At 43.5% G+C, this 24,632-nt stretch overlaps 1 protein-coding gene across 4 annotated transcripts; it reads right to left on the bottom strand.

Moving 5' to 3' along the window:
* Positions 1–1,993: 1,993 nt before the first annotated feature.
* FERMT1 (FERM domain containing kindlin 1) lies at positions 1,994–24,595 on the bottom strand. Of its 4 annotated transcripts, none has more exons than XM_065682361.1 (15): positions 24,306–24,595; positions 20,478–20,650; positions 18,553–18,786; positions 16,893–17,039; positions 16,121–16,334; positions 15,017–15,119; positions 13,370–13,477; positions 12,367–12,498; positions 12,184–12,233; positions 9,055–9,179; positions 7,703–7,809; positions 6,778–6,999; positions 5,664–5,788; positions 3,632–3,773; positions 1,994–2,435 (listed from the first exon to the last, which is right to left on the bottom strand). In XM_065682361.1, exons 2-15 carry the CDS (start codon positions 20,626–20,628, stop codon positions 2,262–2,264), a joined length of 2,034 nt encoding a protein of 677 aa, XP_065538433.1. In that variant the 5' UTR covers positions 20,629–20,650; positions 24,306–24,595; the 3' UTR covers positions 1,994–2,261. The 4 variants fall into 4 exon arrangements, with proteins under 4 accessions (XP_065538433.1, XP_065538437.1, XP_065538436.1 ...); XM_065682365.1 differs by having other exon boundaries at positions 24,376–24,569; XM_065682364.1 differs by lacking the exon at positions 24,306–24,595 and adding an exon at positions 23,976–23,995.
* Positions 24,596–24,632: the final 37 nt, after the last annotated feature.

The following is a 24,632-nucleotide window of genomic DNA, read 5'->3' as shown; positions in this document are numbered from 1 at the left end:
TCCTATCACTACAGTCCCTAATGAAGAGTCCCTCTCCAGCATCCTTGTGGGCCCCCTTCAGACACTGGAAGCTGCTCTGAGGTCTCCACGCAGCCTTCTCTTCTCCAGGCTGAACAGCCCCAACTTCCTCAGCCTGTCTTCATACGGGAGGTGCTCCAGTCCCCTGCTCATACTTGTGGCTTCCTCTGGACTTGCTCCAACAGCTCCATGTCCTCCATATTGAGGACAGCAGAACTGCACATACAAGATATGACACCAAGAAATGATACCTGGTGCTCTGAAGGAACATGGAGAGGTCAGCAGCAAGGGATGGTTCCTGTAAAGCTAAAATGACACAGGGTGAGGCTTACAGCCAGGCTGGATGAGCTGGCAGCAGGCTGTTCTTGAAAGGCAGTGACACATGGAGTGAGGCTGAGGGAGGGGCAGGAAAGAAACGGAAATATTGGATAGTGTCTCTGAAATCCCAGTGCAGACAATGTGGACCGTGAGGAGGCTCACGTGGGTGCTTAGCAGTAGAGTGAGCTGCGTGCTCTGCTAATAACTACATCCAACGTTCCTGTATCTCTGCAGTCATGGTTCAGATCCTGTAGACAGCAGGTGGCAACTACAGGGCTTCCGTGCAAGAGTTGTGTGACAAGCTCTGCTCCGAGAGTGGCAAGCATGGAGCTGTGCTTCCCAGCCATTCATGGGAGTCTGTCCTTGCCAAATGAGGGCTGTAATGCAGGGCATGTTCACGGTCCTGGCTGCAAAATCAAAGAGGAGCTGAGCCTGGGATAAGGCTGTGGAAGAAATGCTGGCACTAAGCTGTGTGTTCAGTTCTGCCATGGCACCCTTAGGAAGGCTTTAAATACTGTAAGTGTTTGGGCTCAGACTGTTATAGCTGGTTTTCACACTGTGAAGAAAATACCTGGCCTGTGTCAAGCAAGTGAGAAGTGGGTAAATCTCTACTGAAGAAAAACTGGATGGTCCCTCAGCCCCTGGGTAAAGAAGTGCTGAGGAGAGGGAAGTAGAGAGGGCTGGGAAGCTGACTGTATCCACCCTTTGTTTTGCAAAATGTGAAGCTGTGGTTGGTTTAAACTGGCATAAATTGGGAGTGATTTCACTGCAGCCTGCTGACAGGCACTGGGGATGTGCCTGATGTGACAGCAAAATCAGGGCTGTCCACTCCCAGTGACACGTATGAATCCTGCAGTGATTTCTGCAGCAACTCGTGGTGATAATGACCAGTCCACTGTATTTCTTTAGATACGTGAAACCAGTTTTGGTTTGTCCAAAACCTCTTAGCTTTATTCTCGCTTTACTGATCACTGTGCACTGCAGGGCAGAACCAGATTTATTCTAACTTGGTGGATGTGTGTGGCCCTTCCAGCATGCAGAGCTGGCTCCTGCAGACCTGGTTCCTCAGGCACAGTATCACTGAGTAACCTCTTTACATTCTGCATTACATAAGATCATTTCTACATGCTCCTAACTCATGAACAAGTTATTTTAGTTAGATGTCACAGTGAAACAAGAGTAACAGGGACAGAAAATAAAAGGTCTACACTCAGAGGCCTTTTTAGCAAGCAGCTAACTTGGTACCTGGTTACTCAGTGATGAACAAAGTTCCTCAAAAGATGAACATTTTGAATGTTGCCAGGATGAGTGCTTTGGTTTAGGTGGCTGGTCGCTCCTCTGGCTTCCAGGAAGTACTTAAGTGGATGAAGGTAGACATGGGTGCTACATTTTTGACCAATTGTGTAACCACTACTTGGGTTGTGAAAGCTCAGTCTGCAGGACTTTGAAACACTGATGGAATGTCTGCAGTACCCAGTGCAAGTGTGAGACACCTAATGTAACTTTTAAATATGCATTTACTCAGTTTCAGACCTGTTAAATGCTGACCTTAAACAGTAGTCACTTTAACAGAATTGCATGGCTCTAACAGAGATTTGCTGTACAATATCAAGTTGCCTTTCTAGTTGCTTAAACAGATTGCTGCAATTAAAAAGAGTAGATTAAAAAATGCCCATAACTAAGCCACTTTATTAAACAACTTCAAGCTGTACAAAAGAAAACAAATATGACTTAATTCTTCTAGTGTTGATGATGGAGTTGCCATACTGTATCCTGTGACTTTAGCTTCAGATCAGTCCTATTACAAGATGGATTTTGACATGTACAATATTTATCAGCCAGCAGTTAACAATCAGATTTTTGGTTCATCTCTGCTCTTCTTTAGCTGTGGGGAGAAGCAGGCAGAAGGAAGAGTGTACTTCACCTCATTCCTGACCTCCAGTTAATTTATGGAACAGATCTTCATCCAGTGTTTCATTCTGGTCTTTGGAACGGGTTGACAAGAAGATGTACCCCCCAATGTACTCATGGATAATTTTGCAGTCTGCGCTCAGGCACGTGAAGGCGATAGATACATTCTGATCAAACTCGATTGCAACCTGAAGGAAACACAGATGGCAAAATCAGGAACAGGGAGAAGCTGCATCTGGGAAAATCGAGCAAGTGTGAGAGCACAGCTGGATGGCAAAGCCTGTGATAAAGCAGAAAGCGTCCCTGCAAAACAAAACTTACGGATGTGCTGGGGGTGCTGGGCTGCTTGTTTCTTAATCTCCTGCTGTGGCAGGGCCCTCTTGTGGTCAAAATCTTTGTGCTGTTCAGGCAGGCAACAAAACCATGCTGTTAACTGGGTTTTCTCTAATGGTGTATAAAACACTTGAGCAGAACAGAAATGGCACCCCCGACTCCTTGTACACCTAACCAGTAATTGTTTAATATTGTCCATTATTATGTTCTGACCTTAAATCTGCTTTTGGGGTCCACGTTTTGATTTCCAGCTACTGCCAATTCTAATATCCAGCGAACTGAGCTTAGTTGTGAGCTGTGGATTCTGCCTTGCCTGGTTTGAGAGGGATTTAAAGCAAACCCAGCACCTTTACCCTGAATTACAGACTCTGGCACAGGGAATACTGCAGGAGAGCAATAGGGATTGTGTCTGATCTCTCCTGGCTCCTGCAGATGGATGTGGAAAGCTACAAGCAGGTAGTTTCCAGGCTGTTTGAATCGACATCAGGACAGTTCCACCTCAGAAATCTACAATTTGCAGGGCTAGCTTCAAGCTTTCAAAGCCAAACTCTCCATCAATCACACAATAAAGCTTCTTTCTCAGGACCACAGATAGACACAGGGGAGCTCACCCTGCAGCCCTGCAATCTAAGTTTCAGATTTGAAAGACAAACTGGGTTACTGTACCCTCAGTAAGTAACAGACACAGAATCACCACAGTTTAGAGGATGATGCATGAGCTGGGCTATACAAAGAGTTAAAATAAGATTTTACTGACAGAGCAGTAAACATAATGGGTTTGAATTTACCTCTGAGTCTGTATTTCATCCCATCAAAAACTAAGGGCAACTTATAAAGAAGAAATTTGGTAGGAACCTTTTAAACTGGAGCTCTTTTAGCTTCTGATTTTTGACTGCAGGCTCCATTAAGAAAACATTTTAGACAGCTTATTTAATAACATGTCACAACACGTTCAACATCTTTTCACTCTGAGGTTTAGAAACACCTTCTGAAAGCACCCCCCAGTGTCTGAAATGCAGTGACTGACTGCAGAGAGCTGTTCCAGCTTTACCTGGCGTATTTCCCAGTTCACATTCCACTGCTTCATGTTGGAGAACCTCCATGTTGTGATAGGATCTCCCGTGGCTATATCTATTCGTATCAGCCTATTATAGGACACCCCAAGCACATCATCCTTTTTGCTTCCTTTAAACCTAAAACACAAAAAGCCAAAACCTTTGAGCAGATCTGGTTTGTGATGATTTCTGTCCAGAGAAACATTTCACCTGCATCCTCTGAAAGTGCAATAAATGTCGGAAGAGTCACAACAGCCTGAGGACAGCTGGGACCCTTCTTTAGACCAGTATTTGTTATAAAGCAAAGTGATCAGTTGGTGAACTATGGCATAAGATGGAAAACAATGAGGCAGGTAAATCTGGCTGAAATCCTCCCAATAACTGTTCTGCCAAAATGTCACCGCTGATTTTCCCTGCTTCATTTCACTGATGTTGAAACACTTTCTTCTAGATAGTCACCTAAATTATGGAAGCATGTAAAAGAGATTTAATATTTCCTATCACCTTTAATTTATTGAACCAGCTGTGAGCAATACATGTGTGTTTCTGAGTACAAATCACATTATAGAAACATTGAGAGGTTTTAACATTTCAAGTTTGTTCCGATTAGAGATGAAAAATCAATACGAAAGTATCAGAACTTTTGGGGGACAGAAATTTCTGACTAGCTAGGAAAAAACTACCCTGGTAAAGGAACTTCCTTCCTCTGCCTTTGTGCTGGAAGCTGGAAGGAATTTCATCTGTCTGCTGTTAATATCTGCAATGTTTCTGATCCTGTTTCTTTCTGACCCTTCTCTCTTTACACAAAACTGCTCCTTAGGGAAAGAATGTGATTTAAACCCCTCTTTGTGCCTTGCTTAACAACCCCACTCGGCCCATCAGTTTGTAGAAATACACCACAAGATGTGGCAGTGTTCAAGACCAGGTTGGATGGGGCTTGGAGCAACTTGGTCTAGTGGAAGGTGTCCCTGTCCGTGGCAGGGGGCTGGAACTGCATGAGCTTTAAGGTCCCTTCCAACCTAAACCAGTCTGGGATTCTGTGTTTTGCTTATGCTACAAAACGCAGTTCAGGTGTTGGGTTTTTTAATGGAATTAGTGATGATAGATGTGGCAAACCCTCTGTATCTATGTTAGTTCATTAGTGACAGGGAACATTCCCAGGTACTGAACTCATGTTCTGTTCAATTGCTACAAGAGTCCCAGCAGAATTCTGGCTGCAGCCAAGCAGCACTCTCTCCAATTTTGTGTGTGACATGGTTTAGCATGAGGTGTCCCTGCCCATGGCAGGGGGTTGGAATTGGATGATCTTGAGGTCCTTTCCAGCCCTGGTTATTCTATGATTCTATGAAATGACTCCCAGGTACAGCTCAGGAGCTGGAACATCTAAGGACCAGCATGATCTGGTAGTTCACATGAAGCTACTGGGTTTCAGGATGTCAGAGAGTTTTATAGTATGGATATAGGATGTTCGATGCCAGCTAGCCTCTGTGCCAGACAATGTTTCCCAGCTGGCTTAACAATTCCTAACTAGCCCTGGAAGGGGTGTTAAGCACACATTAAGGTGCCTCCATGTGCTTATATGGCTGTGTCAGTTCTTTGCATGTTTTTTGGTGTTTCATCAAGACTGCAGGTCAGAACGCTGCCATATTCAAGGTAAGTGTCCAGGGAAACTGCTATGAACACAACAGAACATTCCTTGTGCTGAATGCTCTTCCACATTAACCTAAAAAAGGGATCATTTGCTATTTTCTTAATGAAATGCCAAAGAAATTGGCTCCTCATACTCCAGTGAAAAAGAATCAGAGCAAACAAATCTATTGCAAACCTGAGAACACCAACAAGACATGCATTTTTTACATTTTAGGGAGTTTGTGTCAATAAGGATTTAATCCTTGTGATACATTCCTTATGTATAAAGACATAGTGGAGAGTCTCACTGAGCTACTGAGTGCTATTGCTATAGAAAAAACAGCAGTACGGACATGCACAAGTTATGGCAGCTCAACATCTCTGTAGCAGTGGGATTACCTTACAATGTAGTAGGATAAGCCAAACTCAGGGAGAGACTGCCATGCCTGGATAAAACGCAGCTTGGCCTCCACTAAGGGCATCTGGGATACATTTTGGTGGGCTTCCAGAATACGAGCAACCAACTGGGAAACACAGCAAGAGAGAAAGGTTTCAGGTGACAGAACAAAAATACCTTTGCTGTCACTACATCAAACATCCTTAGCTGCGACATTCAGACACCTGGTTGTTACTGTGCAGGTTACCACAGACAGCTCCTGGGGACACACCATGACCCTCAAGGGCAACTCAGTGCAGGAAGATCTCAGGTCCAGGTTTGTGCTGCACTGGGTCTAACTCCAGAATACTGCTTTGGAGACTGTCTCCTCAGGACAGGTAGGCTGAACTTTTGTGGCAAAAGCAGCAGACAAGGAATTATACCTTATAATGGTCTTCCAATACCTGAAGGGGGCCTACAAGAAATCTGGAGAGGGGATTTTTACAAGGGCGTGCAGTGACAGGACAAAAGGGAATGATTTTAAACTTAAACAGGGGAGATTTAGATTGGGTATTAGGAAGGAATCTTTTACTGTGAGGGTGCTGAGGCGCTGGCACAGGGTGCCCAGAGACGCTGTGGCTGCCCCATCCCTGGCAGTGTTCAAGGCCAGGCTGGATGGTGCTTGGAGCGACCTGCGCTAGTGGAAGGTGTCCCTGCCCATGGCAGGGGGTTGGAACTGGACGAGCTTTAAGGACCCTTCCAACCCAAACCAGTCTAAGATTCTATGAATTAGGCAGAGAGGAAGGAGAGACAAGAAGACACTGTTATTTAAGATGCAGATAACAACTTCCTGTCCTTAAAACCCTTCCTTTCTTACTCTGAAGAGACTTTCAGGGACAGTGTTATCAGGAGGAGAACATGATGAGTGATGGAGGAGGCGATATGGATGGAGGAAGAGTACTTGGAAGAAGTATTGAGACACCTGAACCTCTGCTCAGTGTAAAGAAAAAGCCTCTTGCAAAGGGACAAATGAGTATTGCGGGATGATTCTACTGTATGGTTTCCAAATGCTGCTCCCATCCATCCTCACCACCACCATACCACCCACACCCAGCCATAAAGCCATTCTCAGGATACCTGCTTGGACTTGTATTTTTTGGTATAACGTAGCGAGACAAAGCATTCTGGTTTCATATCTGTGTTTTCTGGATCAGACACAGCCTGGGGAGACATGGTCCAGTTCTTCATCTTTAGAAACGAAAGGATCTTGTGGACCTCAGGATGGTAAGAGCTATCAGCCATTGTCTTGCCTTTTGAGGCTAAAACACAGGCAGCCATCCACCGAGCATATTGGTTCTCCTGCAACAAAGACAACTGGTTTTGGACAGACCATTTATGAAGATGGCTTCTAATCATGTATCTTCATAAAACCACTCTGGAGTTATTCCATGTAGTTTGTGTGGATGGATGTCTAGTTACTACAGCACTATTGTTCCTATCTGATGGGGCCAGTTCCACCTATGGAACAGCCTATGCAGAATAGTTAGTATATACATTTGCAAAGAAATCCAGTACTTTGGAATCGATTCTCTTGGGAATTTTATTGCATGAGTGTATTCCACCTGAGGAACATTTTTTATGCCATTTGGATTGGCGCATTTCAATACAAATAAACGGAGACTGAAAACTAACGTAGGATCCTTCTCACACTACCCTCATCTGAATGGGGAGAGCTCTCATTAGGAAAAAAAGAGGACCCCAAACCTCAGTCCTCTGAAAACACTGGAACAAAATATTGTAACCTCTTTTTAACTTTTTTGATAGTTTCTTCTTTTTTTTCTTTCCAGCAGCTTTACTTGGAAACTGATGATAAACCCAGAAACATTGTCCCTTTGTCCCCTCAACCTGTAAGTGTCTGTTGGACCACCACATCATTCTTAAATTTTATTAACCATTAGATAATAAACTCTCTGCAGCATCCTTACTTCTCCAGAACAGGGTGATGGCTCTTCCAGACAATCTGCCAATAAATCTGGAATACCAACTTTCCCTTATTACTCACGTTATCGCATCTTAAATACACTTCATTCATGCCATCAGCAACAGGAATTAGCAATTTGATTCCAAACTTCTTCGCTGCAACATTTACATCTGGTACAACTTCACATCCTAGATCCCAGAGAATCAGAAAGAAATGAGTTTAATTACTACATCGCTAACTTTAAATACTGATTAATACTAAAGAATACTAAGAGCACTTAATGGTTGTTTTCCTTTGAGATCAAGGGCCAAGTCTTTCGGAGCTTAGGCCTGATGAAAGGTTTCTGTTCTAGTTCACTGCCTGGTCTGGCTCACCAGGGTGATGAGTGGTCTGAGCTCAAAGAGAAAGGATACAAGTGCTCCCAAAACATCAGCCTGATCTTAGGAAGTGCTCAACACTTAAAATGGAGAGGAACTGAGAGGACTTGGAAGCCTGGACTATATTTTCAGAAGCCACTTAGTACTGACAGTGGGATGTAGGTGACATCTACAACAGAGCTGGCCAGTTCAGGGCTCCCAGATTGCTCTGAGGTCCCAGTGTTTCATGGCGATGGTGCTATTACAGGCCCTCTGTATTCAGCTGGAGTTGAGGATGCCTCTAGTTCCCCTTTGTGTCAAGGGACACCAAGGCTGTGGGCTGCTTGGTGAGGTTCCAGCCACCCTGGTTAGTTTTACCATGCATTCTCTGACCTACTGAGGACATGCAGATTGGTTTGCAGAGCCATTTGTTCACAGGGATCAATCTTCTTTGTATTTCAAAGGTTTCTTCTAATCCTGAGCATCACTGGTTCCCTGATGCTGAACAAATGATGTCCCTGCAGGAGTAGATGTAGGCTATGTATGGTGCTGGTATTTGCTGTGTACACCTCCTTCAGCAGGACCTAAAGCTGCTTGTAGCTACGGAAATCCCCACATATGAAAGAAACAAGGCCCAGAGAAGGCTTTGGATCTGTCCCTGCACAGCAGTATGTAGGTGCAACCTATGGCATGCTTGTCCACTGCATCATCTGTAATCTTCCACTACCATACTAGTAAAACAGATAGTAAAAATACTTGGAAATAGAAGCAGTAAAAATACTTGGAAATAGAAGTGTCACACAGATCACATTCTCTACCTGACTCATCTTTAAGTGAACCCAGCAGTACATGGCCTTTTACAAGCCAGATCCAGATACTCTGGGTTTGGGCTAAGGTATTGACCCTTCTTTGTTTAGACCTTGTGCAGATGCAATCTACCTGCTTAGGAGTCCAGTAACTGAAAAAGGTCTCAGACAAAATGCCACTGTGCTTGCATTGAGTCCTGCAGGGCTTTCTTGATTTATTCAGTTCACAGATGCAGTAGGAAAAGGAAAGAAAGGAAAAGAAAATTCCTACCTTTTAGGTTTAGTTTCTCAATGGGTTCTCCTTGTGCACATTCCTTGTTTTTAAAATAAGATATGGAAGTGTCTTTAAAGACAAACCAATATGGCTTGATAGCTTTGAGTGACAGCTTCCTGGGCCTGAAATTGAAATCACAAAATGAGCAAATTGCTAAGTCAGTTACAGATATTCCTGTGCATCTCCAATTGCTTTGCAGTCACAGACATGGCTTCAGTTGGGTTATACACGCTTGTATCAATGAGAGGGGTGGCAGAGGATGGAACCAACACTGCATCCAAGTCATGCCAGGTAGGGATGGGGTTTTACCCCACATTCTAGCTGAATCCCATCTATCATTTCTCTCTTTCCCCCTCCCCTTTATCTTCTGTATATTTTTTCTTACTTTCCTCCCCTTCCATTCCTCATCAAATCCATTCCCTTCTAACAGACGCATTCTCACATGAACTCAGTAATGCTACTCTAACACACAGGTTTGTTCACATACACTAGAACTAGCTTCAGTTTTCCATAGCTCCTTATCTAGAAGGTTTGCAACCATAAAACTAATTTATATTCATTAGAATATAAGGGAGCAGAGACAATGTTTTTGGCTTTATGTAAGCAGTATCTACCAATAGCAAAATTCTGTTCCTTCACTAAGTTTATAAAGGTTCCGTAGCACTCCAAGATAAGGTAATAGTTCAAACCATCTTCTTCCACTAGGGCAGTGTTACTCCAGCTCCTCACCCATGTATATGAATAGATATAATCCTCATTTTCATTCTTTTCAGTACTTTACTAATGCAAACTGATTTCTGTCATAGAGTGAATTTAAAAATCTCAACTTTGGAATGGAAAATTAATTGATAAATCATAGAATCCACCAGGTTGGAAAAGACCTTTGAGATCATCAAGGCCAAAATATTAATCATAGAATCATAGAATAGTTAGGGTTGGAAAGGACCTCAAGATCATCCAGTTCCAACCCTCCTGCCATGGACAGGGACACCTCACACTAAACCATCCCACACAAGGCTTCATCCAACCTGGCCTTGAACACCGCCAGGGATGGAGCACTCACAACCTCCCTGGGCAACCCATTCCAGTGCCTCACCACCCTAACAGGAAAGAATTTCTTCCTTATATCCAATCTAAACTTCCCCTGTTTAAGTTTTAACCCATTACCCCTTGTCCTGTCACTACAGTCCCTGACGAAGAGTCCCTCCCCAGCATCCCTATAGGCCCCCTTCAGATACTGGAAGGCTGCTCTGAGGTCCCCACGCAGTCTTCTCTTCTCCAGGCTGAACAGCCCCAACTTCCTCAGCCTGTCTTCATACGGGAGGTGCTCCAGTCCCCTGATCATCCTCGTGGCCTCCTCTGGACTTGTTCCAGCAGTTCCATGTCCTTTTTATGTTGAGGACACCAGAACTGCACACAATGCTCCAGGTGAGGTCTAATCACTGTGCCAGCCCCACCTCTGTTCAGTAAGAGATACACTTATAATTTATAAATAAAATTATAATTTCATTTAATAAATATAATTACTTCTACTCAGAATACACTAAGAAAGCCACGTGGGAGGAAGGTGGATAGAATCCCAGGTTCAACATGTTTCAGGAGAGAAAACCAGAGGTATTAGCAGTGTTTTAGTAGAGAAATACCTCACAGCCACCTACAGAGGTCAACAATGAAGTTAAAAAGAAGAAAAAAAGAAAACATAGTAATTCCACTGTCTATTTAGTACTTCCCTTTAAATCTAAGGTGATGGCACAACGTGTATAGGACTAGCTGGGACGCGGTGATTTATCATATGCGTTCTTGCCTTCTCCAGAGCCCTTCTATTTTAGCATCCTTTCCAGAAAATGCAAATTCTATGTTTAAATTAATAAATAACTTGGATTTTCAAAGCTGCCAAATATTTTCGCTTTTAATTGTCTTGCAACATTCTTCACAAATAAAGGAATATAATTTTTTCAGGCTAAAAAAAAAAATATTCTTCTATCCCCCCCAAAGTTGCTAAAATCTTTTTTTGAAAGCTTTTAATTGTTGTTTTTGGTAAAAAATCCCCACAACATTGTCACCCACCTGAATACAGCCTTCATTAGTGTGCTAATGTGATGCATGCTCTGAATTATGTGAGGAAAATTTCACTATATGAATGGAGTCAGCAGCAGGACATGCAGAGCTTTGCGTGTGGGTGTACAACTAAGCAAATAATCTTAGTAACTGAATGTTGTTCCTTTAAATAAGTGTTTTACACCTTATCTAGTTTCTACAATACCTTAGGTTTAGGGAGTGATTTATCATGTGGATAGGAAATCTTTTGTAATGAAAAATAACTGCTGAATGCTTTTAAAGGCAAAGTGCTCTACTGCTGGGGAAGGATAAACCATCCATTGTCAGAGGTGAGCAACTGACAAGACTTAAAAGGCTCAAATTCCCTTTCATCTTAAGCCGCCTTAGTCATTTGAATGTCAGATAAAATTCCTAATTGGAAATTAATAATTAACAATTCCCAACTGTTAACAACAGTTAGAAATAGCCAGGTGCAGTTTTCAGTTCACTGACTGCAAATATGATTTGTCAACAGAAGGAATCTGATAACTATCTGTGCAACAGGAATCTTTATCTTTCCAAAGGTAAAGATTTATCTTCCACAAAGACTGTTGCGTGGTAAAAGGTATTACGGACTTAAGGTCACTGCAGTCATTTAAATAACCCATAAATCAAGCAGGATTACAGAATAGGGTTACTTGCAGAAATTCCTCTCTGGGAGAGCTGATTTTTGTAGTTTTTCATTGGCAAAACCAATGAAAATTTTAATGTGGTTGAAACCAAAATTGTGGCCTCTTGTTTAGAGATGATGCTTGATAAGCACTAGGAAATACAAAGAGCCTGATCTTTTAATAAGCGTAAGTACAGCTCCCCCAGCACCCCAATGCTAGAGAGATTGCTGAGAATCTGGGTCAGAAGCAGTAAGAGAAAGACTTGGAAGAGGATGGCATTAGGCTGGTTAGACCAAGCTGGTGTGTTTAATTGATAACCAGAGGATCTACTGTTAGATTAGAATGAAGAACTCAAGAGATCTCTTCTATGATTAAGCTTTTGGGGGTTTATGTTTTATTATTGGTTTTAATAACTCACCTAACTAGCCTGAGATTATCAGCAAGTTTCGGGATGTCTGTGATGTCCTCCTATCAGGAATAAGTAGGAATAATTTTAGTACAGTGCACTTCGTAATGGTCTGTTAGCTAAATCAGGAACCAGATATGCTCAGTCAATGCATTTGACACAGTGAAAGCAATTCTGGGACCAAAAAGGACGTACCAAAATGTTATTTGCGTTTCCACCTTCCAGTGTCACTTCCAGATTAGAAAGTGCAGCTTCTACTTCATCTACTTCTGATTCACAGGTGAAGTCTTGTGCTTCTGATGATAATGATAACTTGCTTACATGATACTAAAATAAAACATCAATAGCAAGCAGTCAGTATAAACGCACAATCACAGCATATGAAAATAGGCCATTTGGCTTATGGGACAACTCTGTAAAGTTCTGCAGCACAGAACATGGGTTTCTTCACATGGAAACAGGTTTGTCCACTGTGATTTCCAGTGCAATTACTGATAACAGTTTCCTATTTTAACTGCCAGTGTTTGTACTCCTTCACTGTCTAATTGTTCCTGGTCTGTGAGGCTGACTCTGTGCTAACATTGCCAGGTCAGCTCTACATGCCATGCATACCAGGTGCAAACCTGGCAGCAAGGTTCTGTGGTGTCCTGCAGGGGCAGGCTGTGGACTTTTTGACAGCTCCATTTACATTTAAAAGGAAGAAATTTAATACACATTTGTGCTTTATCAGCTGACTATCACCTAGTCAGGTGGTGGTCAGGGACTAAGCTATGCTAGGTCAGGTTGAATGTACTCCATAACAACCCTATTCTTTTTTTTGGTCTGTTGCGAACTTATGTATTTATGTATTAAAGAAACTTTCAGGAAGAACACATGAAAAGGATGGTAACTGGGACAGGCAGCAACACTTCATAGTAATCCCCTTCAGAATAGGCTGATATCAGAGTTACATCCTGGCTATGGCTTGCTTTAGATAATATTAGTAAATGGTTCCATAATAGTATGTGACAGTTTGAATAAAGGTGTGCTGCTACTGAATTCAGTTGCTTTAGTTGATGGATGCTGCTGCTTGTTTCTCACCCAAACAGCAGACCCCCAATCCAAGCAGAGCTGTTGGCCTGGGCTCTGTCCTAGTCTTGTCCTAGCTTGTGCCTGCCTCTTGAGGAAACAGGTTTTGCAACTTGGATCAAGTACATACCTGTAGTGCAGCAAAGATGAGCATTTCTTCCTCTGTGCAATCAATCTCTTCTAACAGGATGGCCCAGCGGGCTTGTTCATAGATTTGGTTTATTCGCACTGCATCGTACTGTAGTGAAAAAGAACAACACTGGTCATTAATGACCATCAAGATGTAGATTCATGATCAGCTGCAGCTGATCTAACACTGGGTTGAAGCCATAAAGGTCTTTTCCTTCCTTCCCCCACCTCTGCCCTGCTGTATGTTCCCATCCTTCCCTTGTGTGATTGTGTGTGGGGTGACAGTGACTTGCTGATGGGACAGAAAGTTCATCAGGAGTCCCTGGCTGAAGCGGAAGGGGAGGGGAAGACATCCCCTTTTGTGGTGGGAAGCCTTGGGCTGGCTTAACTGCAATGTGAAACCACACAATGAGAGTGAAAATAACGTGACACGGCTGAATGTGACGTTCGGCAGCTTCCTACTGCCAAAGAAAGAGACCCTTATTCCTCCCTTCCCCTCTTCTGCTCTTGGCTTTTTCAGTTCTGTCTCTATCCTTGCACTGGTTTGACATTTGTCAGCTCCTGCTGTGAACTGCTTCAATTCACTGTGCAGTTCTTGGATGTGTTTGTGTCCTATTACCTACTTGGTGAATAAGCTGAAGTGACTCACAGAAATATTCAAGCCCCAGAGCTGGTGATGGGAGGATAAACCTTGGAGCATGACCTCTCCCACTAGTGGTGAACTATTACATTGCCTGAGGCTGTTTTGGGTTATTTCATCCTATGGCTCCATGGCTGGCTGGGGCAAAGAAGGGAAATGTTTGGGCTGCTCAAGAGACATACTTGTATTTCAGGTGGGATGGCTTTTCACTCCAAAACATGCCACCTGAACTAGAAAGTGCCCTTCTGTTCATCTGAGATGCTTCAGATGAAAGAGTTTCACAGAATTTACAGAAAATAACAATGTGAAGGCCAAATCCTCCAAAAATCACATCTGAAATCTTGTTGATTGATGCTGGTAAGTGATCATCCATTAATTTCACTAACTGCAAACTCCCCGGCTTAACACAACCACCCTGTCTGTTAGCGGAAACACAGGCAAACAAGAAGGATCTTTCAAATGAGAAGAACATTTAAAGGGATTTTTGAACACTGAAGTCTTGGTTTCAAATGGAACTTCAACACTTTTGCTGAACTTCCCAAAGGTGTTTAATCACTCAGTCACACTGAAGTAAACTGAAGTGCCTGGGTGCTTCTGAGGCCTTCAGCCCAGAGGTGCTGACTGATTCAGTGAAGAGCAGTGGGACATAAATGTCGTTTTTAAGTCCATTCTCAAAACCAGGGTTTATACCTTTAGATCATTTAGGATACTGCTCGTTTAGTTTTACCCTGTTAAAAGAGGCAGGAAATAAACCAGCCTCTCTGGAAATATGGATATTGTTTCTGGTGCTCTTCAGATCTCATCTTTAGTCTTCAGATCTAATTTCAGGTGAGGAACAGTGATTCAGTGTCCAAAGGGGAAAAGTGCAGCCTTAGCTGAGGGGAAAATGTTGGATTTGATCTCTGAAGGGGCTGTAACAAATCCTAGCTAAGATTTGGTATCTTTGTGCTACAGCTCCTTGACATGAAAGCAGGCAAACAATGAACAGCAATAAAACAAAGCTCTTACTTTTGGATTCAAATCAAAGAAAGTGTAGTATTTAAAGCGTAAGAGAAGTTGATCATCCTCCAGAATGCCTTGTTCCATAAGCGATCGGGATGAATCTAACCAGCTGTGGAAGAGAACAATGCACAGAGTCAGCTGGACAGGAAAAGCTGTCATACCTGCAGAGCTCCAGTGTAACTGGGAAACCAAAGTGGGAATGAACAGCTCCAATTCCTGCAAGTCTGGGGAAAATCCAGGTAGCTCAAAGAGGTGGAACGTTCATATGGATTCCCAGCTTTCATTGCATAAACACAATACCCACAATCTTCCTGTTTTTTTTCTCTAGCACTATTTAAAACATCAGGAGTAGATGGCAAACAATGAGCAGTAACTAGCTGTGGGGTGACACACACCTATGAGATTCTTTCTTCTTGATCTCCAGAAATGGGAGATTCATTTAATCCAGGGCAAAAGCCTGTAATATTTGGAACTCCCTCTTTTCATTTCAGTATTTGTGGTTTATAATTCCAGCTACTTCTGTTCTCCAGTGAAATCCAATGGAAATATCCAAGTCACTACTTAGTGCTCCACAGATCCAAACCTGACAATCCATGTTTTAGAGGGACAATCCTCTCAAACTCTCACCATTAAACCCCCTCATGCTCTGAATTCTTCTGTGGTGTCCAGTAATCAAGATTTACTCCTGCATAATTCAGTGGGGTCACCTGTTTGTAATGCATTAGAGCTTTATTGAATTTATCCACATGTATACATCCACTGTCTATTGAAAGCCTTTCAAGTTTGCTATGCAGACTGTCCTTCAGCAGTGTCCATAGTGCTAAACTGGATTTGCTTTCATCTAACAACAGAATTTAGTCCAGAGCCTGCACCATTACATCATTCATCACTTCAAATCAAAACTACCTAAGCAAGAATGTTAAATAAGGAAAAAAAGTTGAAAAGAGTTAAGTATTTCTGAAACAAAACCATGATCAAAACACATTTTTAAGTATCAGTATAGCCATATATCAGGGGGTTGTTCCCACATTCTGCTTTACACTTAAGAAGACGGATTAGTGCTTCCCTTGTTAAACCAGCTAACACAGATCACAAAGAGAGGCAGCTTACCCTGCATTGAGTTTGGCTTTGTCAGCTAAGGTCCGAGGCTGGTACATCTCTGCTAGTGTTTCCGGAGAGCAGTTGGGGTGACTGAAGGCGAGGATGCTGCAGTTCTGATCAGTCAAGGGACTGTCGCTGAACCAAGTAATGGTAGAAGAAGCTGGTGTCCCACTGACGGGGTCATAAATGGGTGTCATGGTTTTACTGTACAAACCTGGGCTTCCTGCAAGTTAGGAGAGTCATGTATTATTCCAGGGAAAACTGCTTCAGATGTAGGTAGTTACCACTTAACCCTTTTCTTTCAAGACAATCTCTCCTGTCTGTGCTGTTTACAGTAGGCCATGTCCTTCCTTCCACAGGTGACCTCAGGGACAGAAGTGTTCTTTCTCCTTCTGTGAGATCTCTCAGTTGTGCTGGAGGTAGGAAACATTTTGAAGCTTTTATTTCTCCTTTTCCTTGCAGGTTGCCAAACTTGTTGAATACTTTAAGAGTGGTCTCACATTTTCAAAGAGCAGCAGCAGGGCCACAGCCGATCACTTGTTTTCTGCTGTGGCCTTTCTCATATCAATGGAAGGGAAAACATCCGTACAGACAACAGAAAAATACTGATATATTGGAGATTTCAGTAACTTCTTGAAGCCACTCATTTCAGGCCTATTGTGTCTTTTTCACTACCATCAGACACTGAACTGATCTCCCTGGTTCTCACTGTGTAACAAAGACTTTCTTCCTCTTTTTGACTTTCAGTCAGAAGAACAAAACCATATTGATTTGTCATTACCTGATAACCCAGAACTCACTGGCGAGTTGCACAGGTTCAAGATATCTTCTGTAGCCGGCTCTTTGTTGTTCTTGTCTTTTTTCTTTTTCTTTTTGAGCGTGTCTTCTGATGGCTTCAACAAGGAGAGTTCTTCTGACCGTCTAATGTCTACAATGGCAATGTGGGAAGTGAAGCAACATGAAACATGTGAAACTTAGCAGATCACGTCCCACAAAACCCCATGGCTGGTGATGGCATTTGGGGAAGCTCCATGGTGCAATCTGAATTCTATTTTTAGCAGGCTGAAAGCAGTAGCTGTGGAAAAGCCAGTAATTCAGAAAGAAGGCAAAAGACTTTGGGCTGTGAGAATGAGTTTGACAGGATTTAAGCCTGCTTTTGTAGCAGCATAACTGCATTTTAGAACACCAGCGGAAAACTCTTTCTCCCCGATAGCTCTGCAGTCACCTTTGAGCATCCAGCCTCAATGCAATGTCTGACTTATGAATAAGCAAGAACAGAAATGGAACCACTGTATATAAAGTTTGTGCCTTTTCTTATTCTCTGTATTTCACATACAAGACTCTGTCTTGGCTGTACACTATCCCCTAATGCATTACTGATTCAGACAGGTATTGTCAGTTGCAAACCTGGAACTTTGTTCCTGAAAAACACTTATTCTGGGGTAAGCAAAGATATTTTTGACAGTATTCACTCATGAGAAACACTCCTGGGTTACTGGAGTGATTCAGTTGGAAGAAAAATGTGGGTAGAAATATTTATTTTGGCCAAATGTCACTGATCAATTATGGCAGCATTTTATCAGGGCTGTTAAATATAACAAAGACACACTGTACCTTTCACAATCCACTGCTAGAAGATGAAACTGAAAGCTGTAGTGTGGTCAATATGAAGCTGAGGATGGATGTGTTAATGCACTAAACTTTGAAGATCTAAATTCAGATGAAGATTTTAGTCTCCATTTTATCCTAAAGCTAAGGGATTCTGAAGCCTGCTTGCAGACTCAACTTATTCCCATTGATAACAGCCACACAGGTCTGGCGTGCTCCAAAATCTCACGTGGAGGTGCTCCATTATTAGAAGGAGCAGAGACCTGGGGACTTGGCGTTGCAATACATTCATGGGCTTGTGAGAGGCTGTTAGGTATGCCCTGACCTGGACAGCTTTGGGCATATAAAACCTTGAACATTTAGAAGATGCTCCTTCTGGAGTGAATACAAATAACCAGTAGGCCAAGTTGAGTATCATTAATGTTAGTGAAAATAGGTGATAAATCAGTGACACCAATAAAATTGCCTGTGGTAAAAGTTGGTGTAGGAGATTGATAAGCTCAAGCTCTTAGTCAATGGCATGGAATAAGCAGGATTGAATCCTGCTCAAGGGACAAGGATCCCTACAGAACCATCAAGAGGACTTTGATTATACTTGTGTAGCACATGGGACACATTTCTGACACAGTTTGCACCAGTTATCACAAAGACTCCAAACCACTGTCATGCACTGGATACTAAAACCCCCAAAATCCATCATTTGATCTTGGATAAACTCAAATTAAGTTTCTCCTTGAGCTCAATGGTTTCATGAGTAAGAACTTCACATCAAAACAACGTCACCTAATAAAATGCTTCAACTTAGTTGCCAGAGGGGATTTAGCTTTACTTACTGAGGATTTTGCAGATGTCACTGACAGCTTTGAACACCATAGAGGAGAAGCTGACTTTCAGTCTGACAGTCTTCATGTTTGGCAGGCGAAGCCGCAGCATTTTGTGCTGAGTAGTAAAGAAGAGCTTAGCATCTGCCTGCACCCCGCATTTATCCAGTGTCCAGTGGGTTTTCAGAAGCCAGCATTTTTTTTGCTCCCACCAAAGGGCATAGTCTGACCAGTCTTGTGCTATTTCTAGGAAGATACAAAACAGTTATTAATAAACTCTGGAGCAAATGTACTAAAACCCCCTTGGTTTGGAAACTGTGTTCTGCAATCAGGAGAATTTATTTACATCATTTTAATACTAATTTTATTTACATTAAAGCAGCAATTACAGTTCCTGAGACCTGGACCCCATTTACTGCTGCTTGTGGCAGTCACTGGGAACTAACTTTGTTTTCCCTGAAGAGTTAATGTAGGTGCTGACTGTGGCACTGCCTTAATCTTGCAGATATCCATAGGGAAGTGCATCTCCTGAATCTGGTGCTATACATGGTCCAATGCTGCTTGGACTGTGCTGGGATACGCACTAATAACAAAGATACCTGCTTGACAACTTGACAGTGCAAGCTGAAAATCCTCCCACAAAACCTTGTGTGCCCCCAGATGGGCACAAGTGCTTCCGGAGTCTCCCGGGAAGCATCACTGAATGGCTCATCTCCACAGTGTAAGAACCAGCAATGAGTCCCTTGAAGTGTTGGTGAAACACAGTGAAGGGCTGTTCTCAGCTCTTCCCTTTGGCTGCACAAGGATGTTCACCTGAGTGCAGCCCACTTGTATAGTGGCCACATTCTTGAAAGAATCAAGGAAAAGAAGTATCATTTTGGGAGTGAGCCTTGTGACAATCAGGAAGGAGTTAACAAACTAATAAATAATGACCTTCTCTACCACACAGGATGTGGAAACTTCTAAGTGAAGCAGAAACTTGCAAGTGAGGTAGAATGGGCCATGGTGCAATATGGTACAGTTAAATCTGCTATTAGTCTGCAGGAGGAGGGCAAGCTGCTGTGACTGATGCCTGAGTGACAAGGGCTGACTACAAACCCTTCTCAGAGAGGACAGGCCTGCCCAGAGATGACTGACTTGTTTCACTAATATGGACTTGCCTGTGTTTTGCTTGAGTAAAAAATGTGCATTTCGTACTTTGAAAAGTAAGATAAAGCAAGATTTGCTGAATCAAGAACAGAGAGAAGACTTTGTTCATGACTTATTGCCTACTACATATGGCACAGACATAATAATCAGATACTATCTTGTCTGTATCACTCTGCAGCCTCAGAACACACATGATTATTTTGGAAGGCAGCTTCATTTGATAGCTTTGAGCTAAAGAAACCTAGATGCTCTTACTGCCTGTAGCACTGACTTGCTGTGACCATACACTGGGTATTTCACCTTTCATTTCCTAACTTTGATTCAGCTGGTATCTGCTCTTCATAGCTCTTCCCCAAGGGATATATGCGATGGATAATGTGGCTCAGATTTTGGCTGGAATGCCAGTATAGCACAGGAAATAGTAACTTCCAAAGTGGCTTCATCAACTAATCCTGTCTTTTTGATGGCTACAGGTGGATAAAAAGGGTATCAACTACTTTACTGCCCCTCCAACTAGCCACCTATAAAGTCTGTCTGGAAAGGGAACTGAACATTTAGTCTAGCCCAGTGCTATTTGTGGAACAAGACAAAACAAAGGTAGAGTTTTGTTTGCACGGTGACAGTCACAGACGGGGAGGGGTTCTGACCACACAGACCTCCATCCTCAGTGCACCCTTACAAAGAAGCAAGGCAGTGCCATTTCAAAACACACAGGAGCTTCTTTACGCAGAGGGAAAGCTGCATGTATTATTTTAATAACACCGTAAATTAAACAGGTCTTTACTCACTGATTTGTTCTACTAATTTCAGCATCACTCCTCCAATATGAAGGTCCCCTGTGACCCGTAGTAAAAATTCCTTTTGTACCTCTTCATGCTGATGATCAACTGTCACCAAGAGCTCCCAGGAGTGAGACCCATATTCACTTGAGGAAATCATTTTGGAAAGGTCTATGTAAGCTCTACAAACACAAGACAAACAAACAGGTTATTTTCCCTCCACTCTGAAACGTATTTCTCCATCATCTCTAAATACTTCCATGCTGCCAAGACTTTGCAGGGGCCTTAGCTGGAACATAGAATCATAGAATAGTTAGGGTTGGAAAGGACCTCAAGATCATCCAGTTCCAACCCCCTTGCCATAGGCAGGGACACCTCACACTAAACCATCCCACCCAAGGCTTCATCCAACCTGGCCCTGAACACTGCCAGGGATGGAACACTCACAACCTCCCTGAACAACCAATTCCACTATCTCACCACCCTAACAAGCAATGATTTCCTCCTTATATCCAATCTAAACTTCCCCTGTTTAAGTTTTAACCCCTCACACATGTGTTATCTTCTTACCTCTTAATTAGGCTCTGCTGTTGTGGTTACTCTTGCAAGACAGGCAGGTGGGATTATTTGTTTTCATTGGTTTTATTCTGATTTCACTCCCTCCCCAGCTCACATGTCTGCAGTTGGGCAGAGATAGCCTGGTTTACCTGGGTTTCCCCACTATAAAGTGCTAATCTGCCAGTCTGGACACCATAAAGCCTCCATTGTGGGTGGGATCTCTTTTGGCAATCTGTCCGCTGAACAAAGGAATTTCACTGACTTGTACACATACAGCTGTAATTCTCACTGCAAACAGACATTTACACTTGCACTTCTGCCAGCTTGGTCCTGTAGTCTGACCTATCTGAGTAGATGTGAGGGGAGACAAATGACTTTAGTTGCTCTCCGCCAGCAATATCCAGGCACATAACTGCAGTTTGTGCTCAGTGCTTGCACAAAGAGAATAGGATGTATTCTGGCTCAGTAGGGTGAATGGTCTGAGATCCCACTATACTCCTGCCAGGACAAGTAAACAGTAATCATGCCAAGCCAAGCTAGAGCAGATGCTGAGTAGCAGCTTTGGTTATCATCAGAAGAGTTCTGCTGATTACTGAAGAATGAGCTTGTAGGTATAAGGTGACTGATGCTGCAGGAAGGAGTTGTGATATTTAACCAGGTTAACACTCAGCATCCTGTCAGAACCAAGCCTTTGTAGCTGAAGCTTAGGGAGTAAAGTGGATGACTTCCACTTACTGCAGCCTTTCAGCAGTACCTGAGAACCCAAGTCACAGACACAGACTCTACTAACGGTGCCACATACAGACTGCTTCTGACATAAACCTTTAGCCTAAGTCAGGTCAGAACTAGAAAAATCAAGGACAGTTGTCATAGGGGAGGAGTGAGAGAAGGAATGATGTTTTCTAGGACTCACTGCAGGACAAGATCAGACTAGTTTAGGTTACACTAATGTAAAATTAAGCTAAAGGTTAAATATAGCACTCCTAGAAACAGGGTGAAAATGTAAGTTCACTTATTTACCCAATTTCTAACAACAGGGCTTTATGTTGCCTATTAGATAATAAAAGAGGGTTTTAGTGCCACAAGATACTGCCCCGGGGCAGAGCCCAGTTCAATGTTCATCCTGAGGTTAGAGGCGCAGGGAGGCTCTTGCACCTAAACAGCCAGCTTAGGGCTTAATCCTCCCCAGAATTCAGGTGTTATTCACGTTTCTTAACATCTTATGGTTTAAGAATTTCAACAGGAAGACTTTTGATATTTTGTTATGTATCATGCAATAATTGTACGACAGAATCAGTCATCTGACTGTTTCAGGGAGGTTCTTGTAACTCTGTTAATATAACCCTGTTTAATTTTGTTCTCAGAATCCTAATGTTGTAGACTTGGTTGCTTGAGTTCCTTTGGGCCTGATGTCAATCGTACTGATGTAAAATTCGGTATCAAAGGGATAATACAAATGTGGTGACAATGACAAATTCTACTAATAAGGAACAGTGATTCCAAAAGGCAGTGAAAGTGTCTCTGTTAAAGATTAGATTGACACCCCCCTAAGCAAATGACAATGTAAATGGAACAATCTGTCCAGCTCAAAACCATCCTCTTAGGGGAAAATCACCTTAAGGAGGAGTTTCAGTAGAACAGTGCTGGGAATCTGCCCTGACATTCTAAAAACATGATGACTTACAGATAGCCCTAGCTTAAAACCCAGCAACTTCATACTCCAAAAGGCTAATTCACAGCGAGGAACAAACGATATTGTTAGTTAAGTTCTTGGATGTGCCAGCCTACACCTTTTCACCAGTTACTAAACCAACAAGGGCTGATTCTTCTCCAGACTGTAAGTTTGTTTTGCCTCGGTAAATATAGACATTGAGTTGGATATTGGAAAACACTATGGCTCTGAGATAGAGCTGGGATTGTGACTTTGTGCTGCTGCATGTGTGCCACATGGATCTGGTAGCACAGAGGTGCATTAGAGGCAGAGGAAAGGACTGTGTCCCTCCCAAAGGCACCATGTCCAGTACACAGCTCCTGAGATGGGCTCCCAGGCAGATGAGGCTTTCAGCATAGGGCAGTACAAGGTGAGACAAGGGAACAGTCATCACTGCACTGTATTCACAGCAAAACCAAACCCCTGACTTCAGAAAGGTCAAAATGCTCATAAACATCAATAACAGCTTTAAAATGGATAAATCTACAGCTGGCCTAAGCATGAGAACTGTGTGATTTCAGTGCAGGAACACAGGAATGAAATCTGGCAGAGGAACTATACCTTTGCCTACACTTTCTCCATTATAAGCCAGTATTGTTAAGAAGTGCTGCATCTGCCCTCTTGTGCCTGCTCTGGATTTGGTTTTTTTTCCCATCTTAAATTAGGTTCAGCTTCCCAGGCTTAATGCTGTGTACAAATGCTTGTGCTGACATGGGTGAAAATGAGCAGCCCAAGGGGTGGGTGAAACTCCCTCTCTCATTCACGTTGGCTTGGAAAACCATGGCCCCAAGTGCAGGTAATCCTGGCACTCCGTCATTCCCTAAAGCTGCTCCTTCCCTGCTTCCTCTTCAAAGCAGGAGGCTTCAGTTTGATGGTAAGAAAACACGAACACGAGTAGATCTATCAGAGTACGCAGCACAAACAAAGCCTAGGCTGGAAAAAGAGGTAAGCTACGAACAAGGACAACTAACTAGGGTGGATTAAGACCCAAACAAACCCAAGCAGCCAGGGCAGGCCATGGACACTCCATGTTTTGAGACCTTCAGGTCAAGACTGGGTCCTCTCCGGGCACACAGCCCAATTCCCTGACTCCACGTGGGTTGTGGTTGTAGGGCCTGGCACGGAGAGCTCAGAAAGACCAGAAACTTATCTGAAGGCTACCGCAGGCTCTAGTCAGGCTTTCTACAGAGCATCTGAGCCAACACAGCTATATAGAAAAGCAGCAATTGCGAGCTCACCACGAATTTTAGCCCTTATAGCCCCGAAGTTCAACTTCTATGTAGAAATACAGGATGTTACTTGTACTGGAGCAGGAACAGACCCACTGTAAGGTAAAGGGGAGAAAACAGAGTATTTCTAGGCACCTCGCAGGGGCTGTGTGGCACCAACGCAGCTCCCCCCCCGGTCTTTGAGGAAGTGCCGGGTGCCGCGGAGGGAGCGACGGGGAAGGCTCCCCGCAGGACATTTACTTTCGAATTATGACGATTATTACTATTGTTATTCGAACCTAAAACCGAAACAATTAAACCTAAAATCGATCTGGCTGCATCCCCGCCGCGGGCCCTCACCCGCTCCTGCTCCCGGTCCGCGCTCTCCGCCGGCACCTAACCGCCCTTCCCGGCTCCCGCAGTGGCTCACTTGCGGTCTCCGATGGCAGCGCCGTCCCGTTCCTCTCGGCCCAGCTCCCTCGTCCTTCGCTTCCACCTGGCGTCTGCGGGACGGAGAGGAGAGGAGGAGCAGAGCCCAGCCCGGCCCGGCCCGGCCCCGCCGCCGGCACCCTCGGGGTAGGCGGCACTTCCCTTCCCTTCCTTCCCTCCGCCCCGCTCCGCTCGGCGGGCACCGCCGTGCCGGCAGGTAGGGAAAAGCTGATCCCTCCTTCCCTGCCCTCCACCCTG

Source organism: Lathamus discolor, chromosome 5 (genome assembly GCF_037157495.1).
Source record: "Lathamus discolor isolate bLatDis1 chromosome 5, bLatDis1.hap1, whole genome shotgun sequence".
Classification (NCBI taxonomy): Eukaryota; Metazoa; Chordata; class Aves; order Psittaciformes; family Psittacidae; genus Lathamus; species Lathamus discolor.
The sequence above is the reverse complement of the archived record's forward strand: the minus strand, read 5'-3'. Positions and strand labels throughout refer to the sequence as shown.

What these genes read in the sequence shown, in the direction of transcription:
- FERMT1 (XM_065682361.1), bottom strand. Translation starts at nt 20,628, where the DNA reads ATGATTTCCTCAAGTGAATATGGGTCTCACTCCTGGGAGCTCTTGGTG. An exon ending in TCTTTGATTTGAATCCAAAA is followed by an intron (nt 13,478 to 15,016) that starts GTAAGAGCTTTG and finishes TTTTCACTACAG; the next exon opens with TACGATGCAGTGCGAATAAA. An exon ending in TCATCTTTGCTGCACTACAG is followed by an intron (nt 12,499 to 13,369) that starts GTATGTACTTGA and finishes GTTTTATTTTAG; the next exon opens with TATCATGTAAGCAAGTTATC.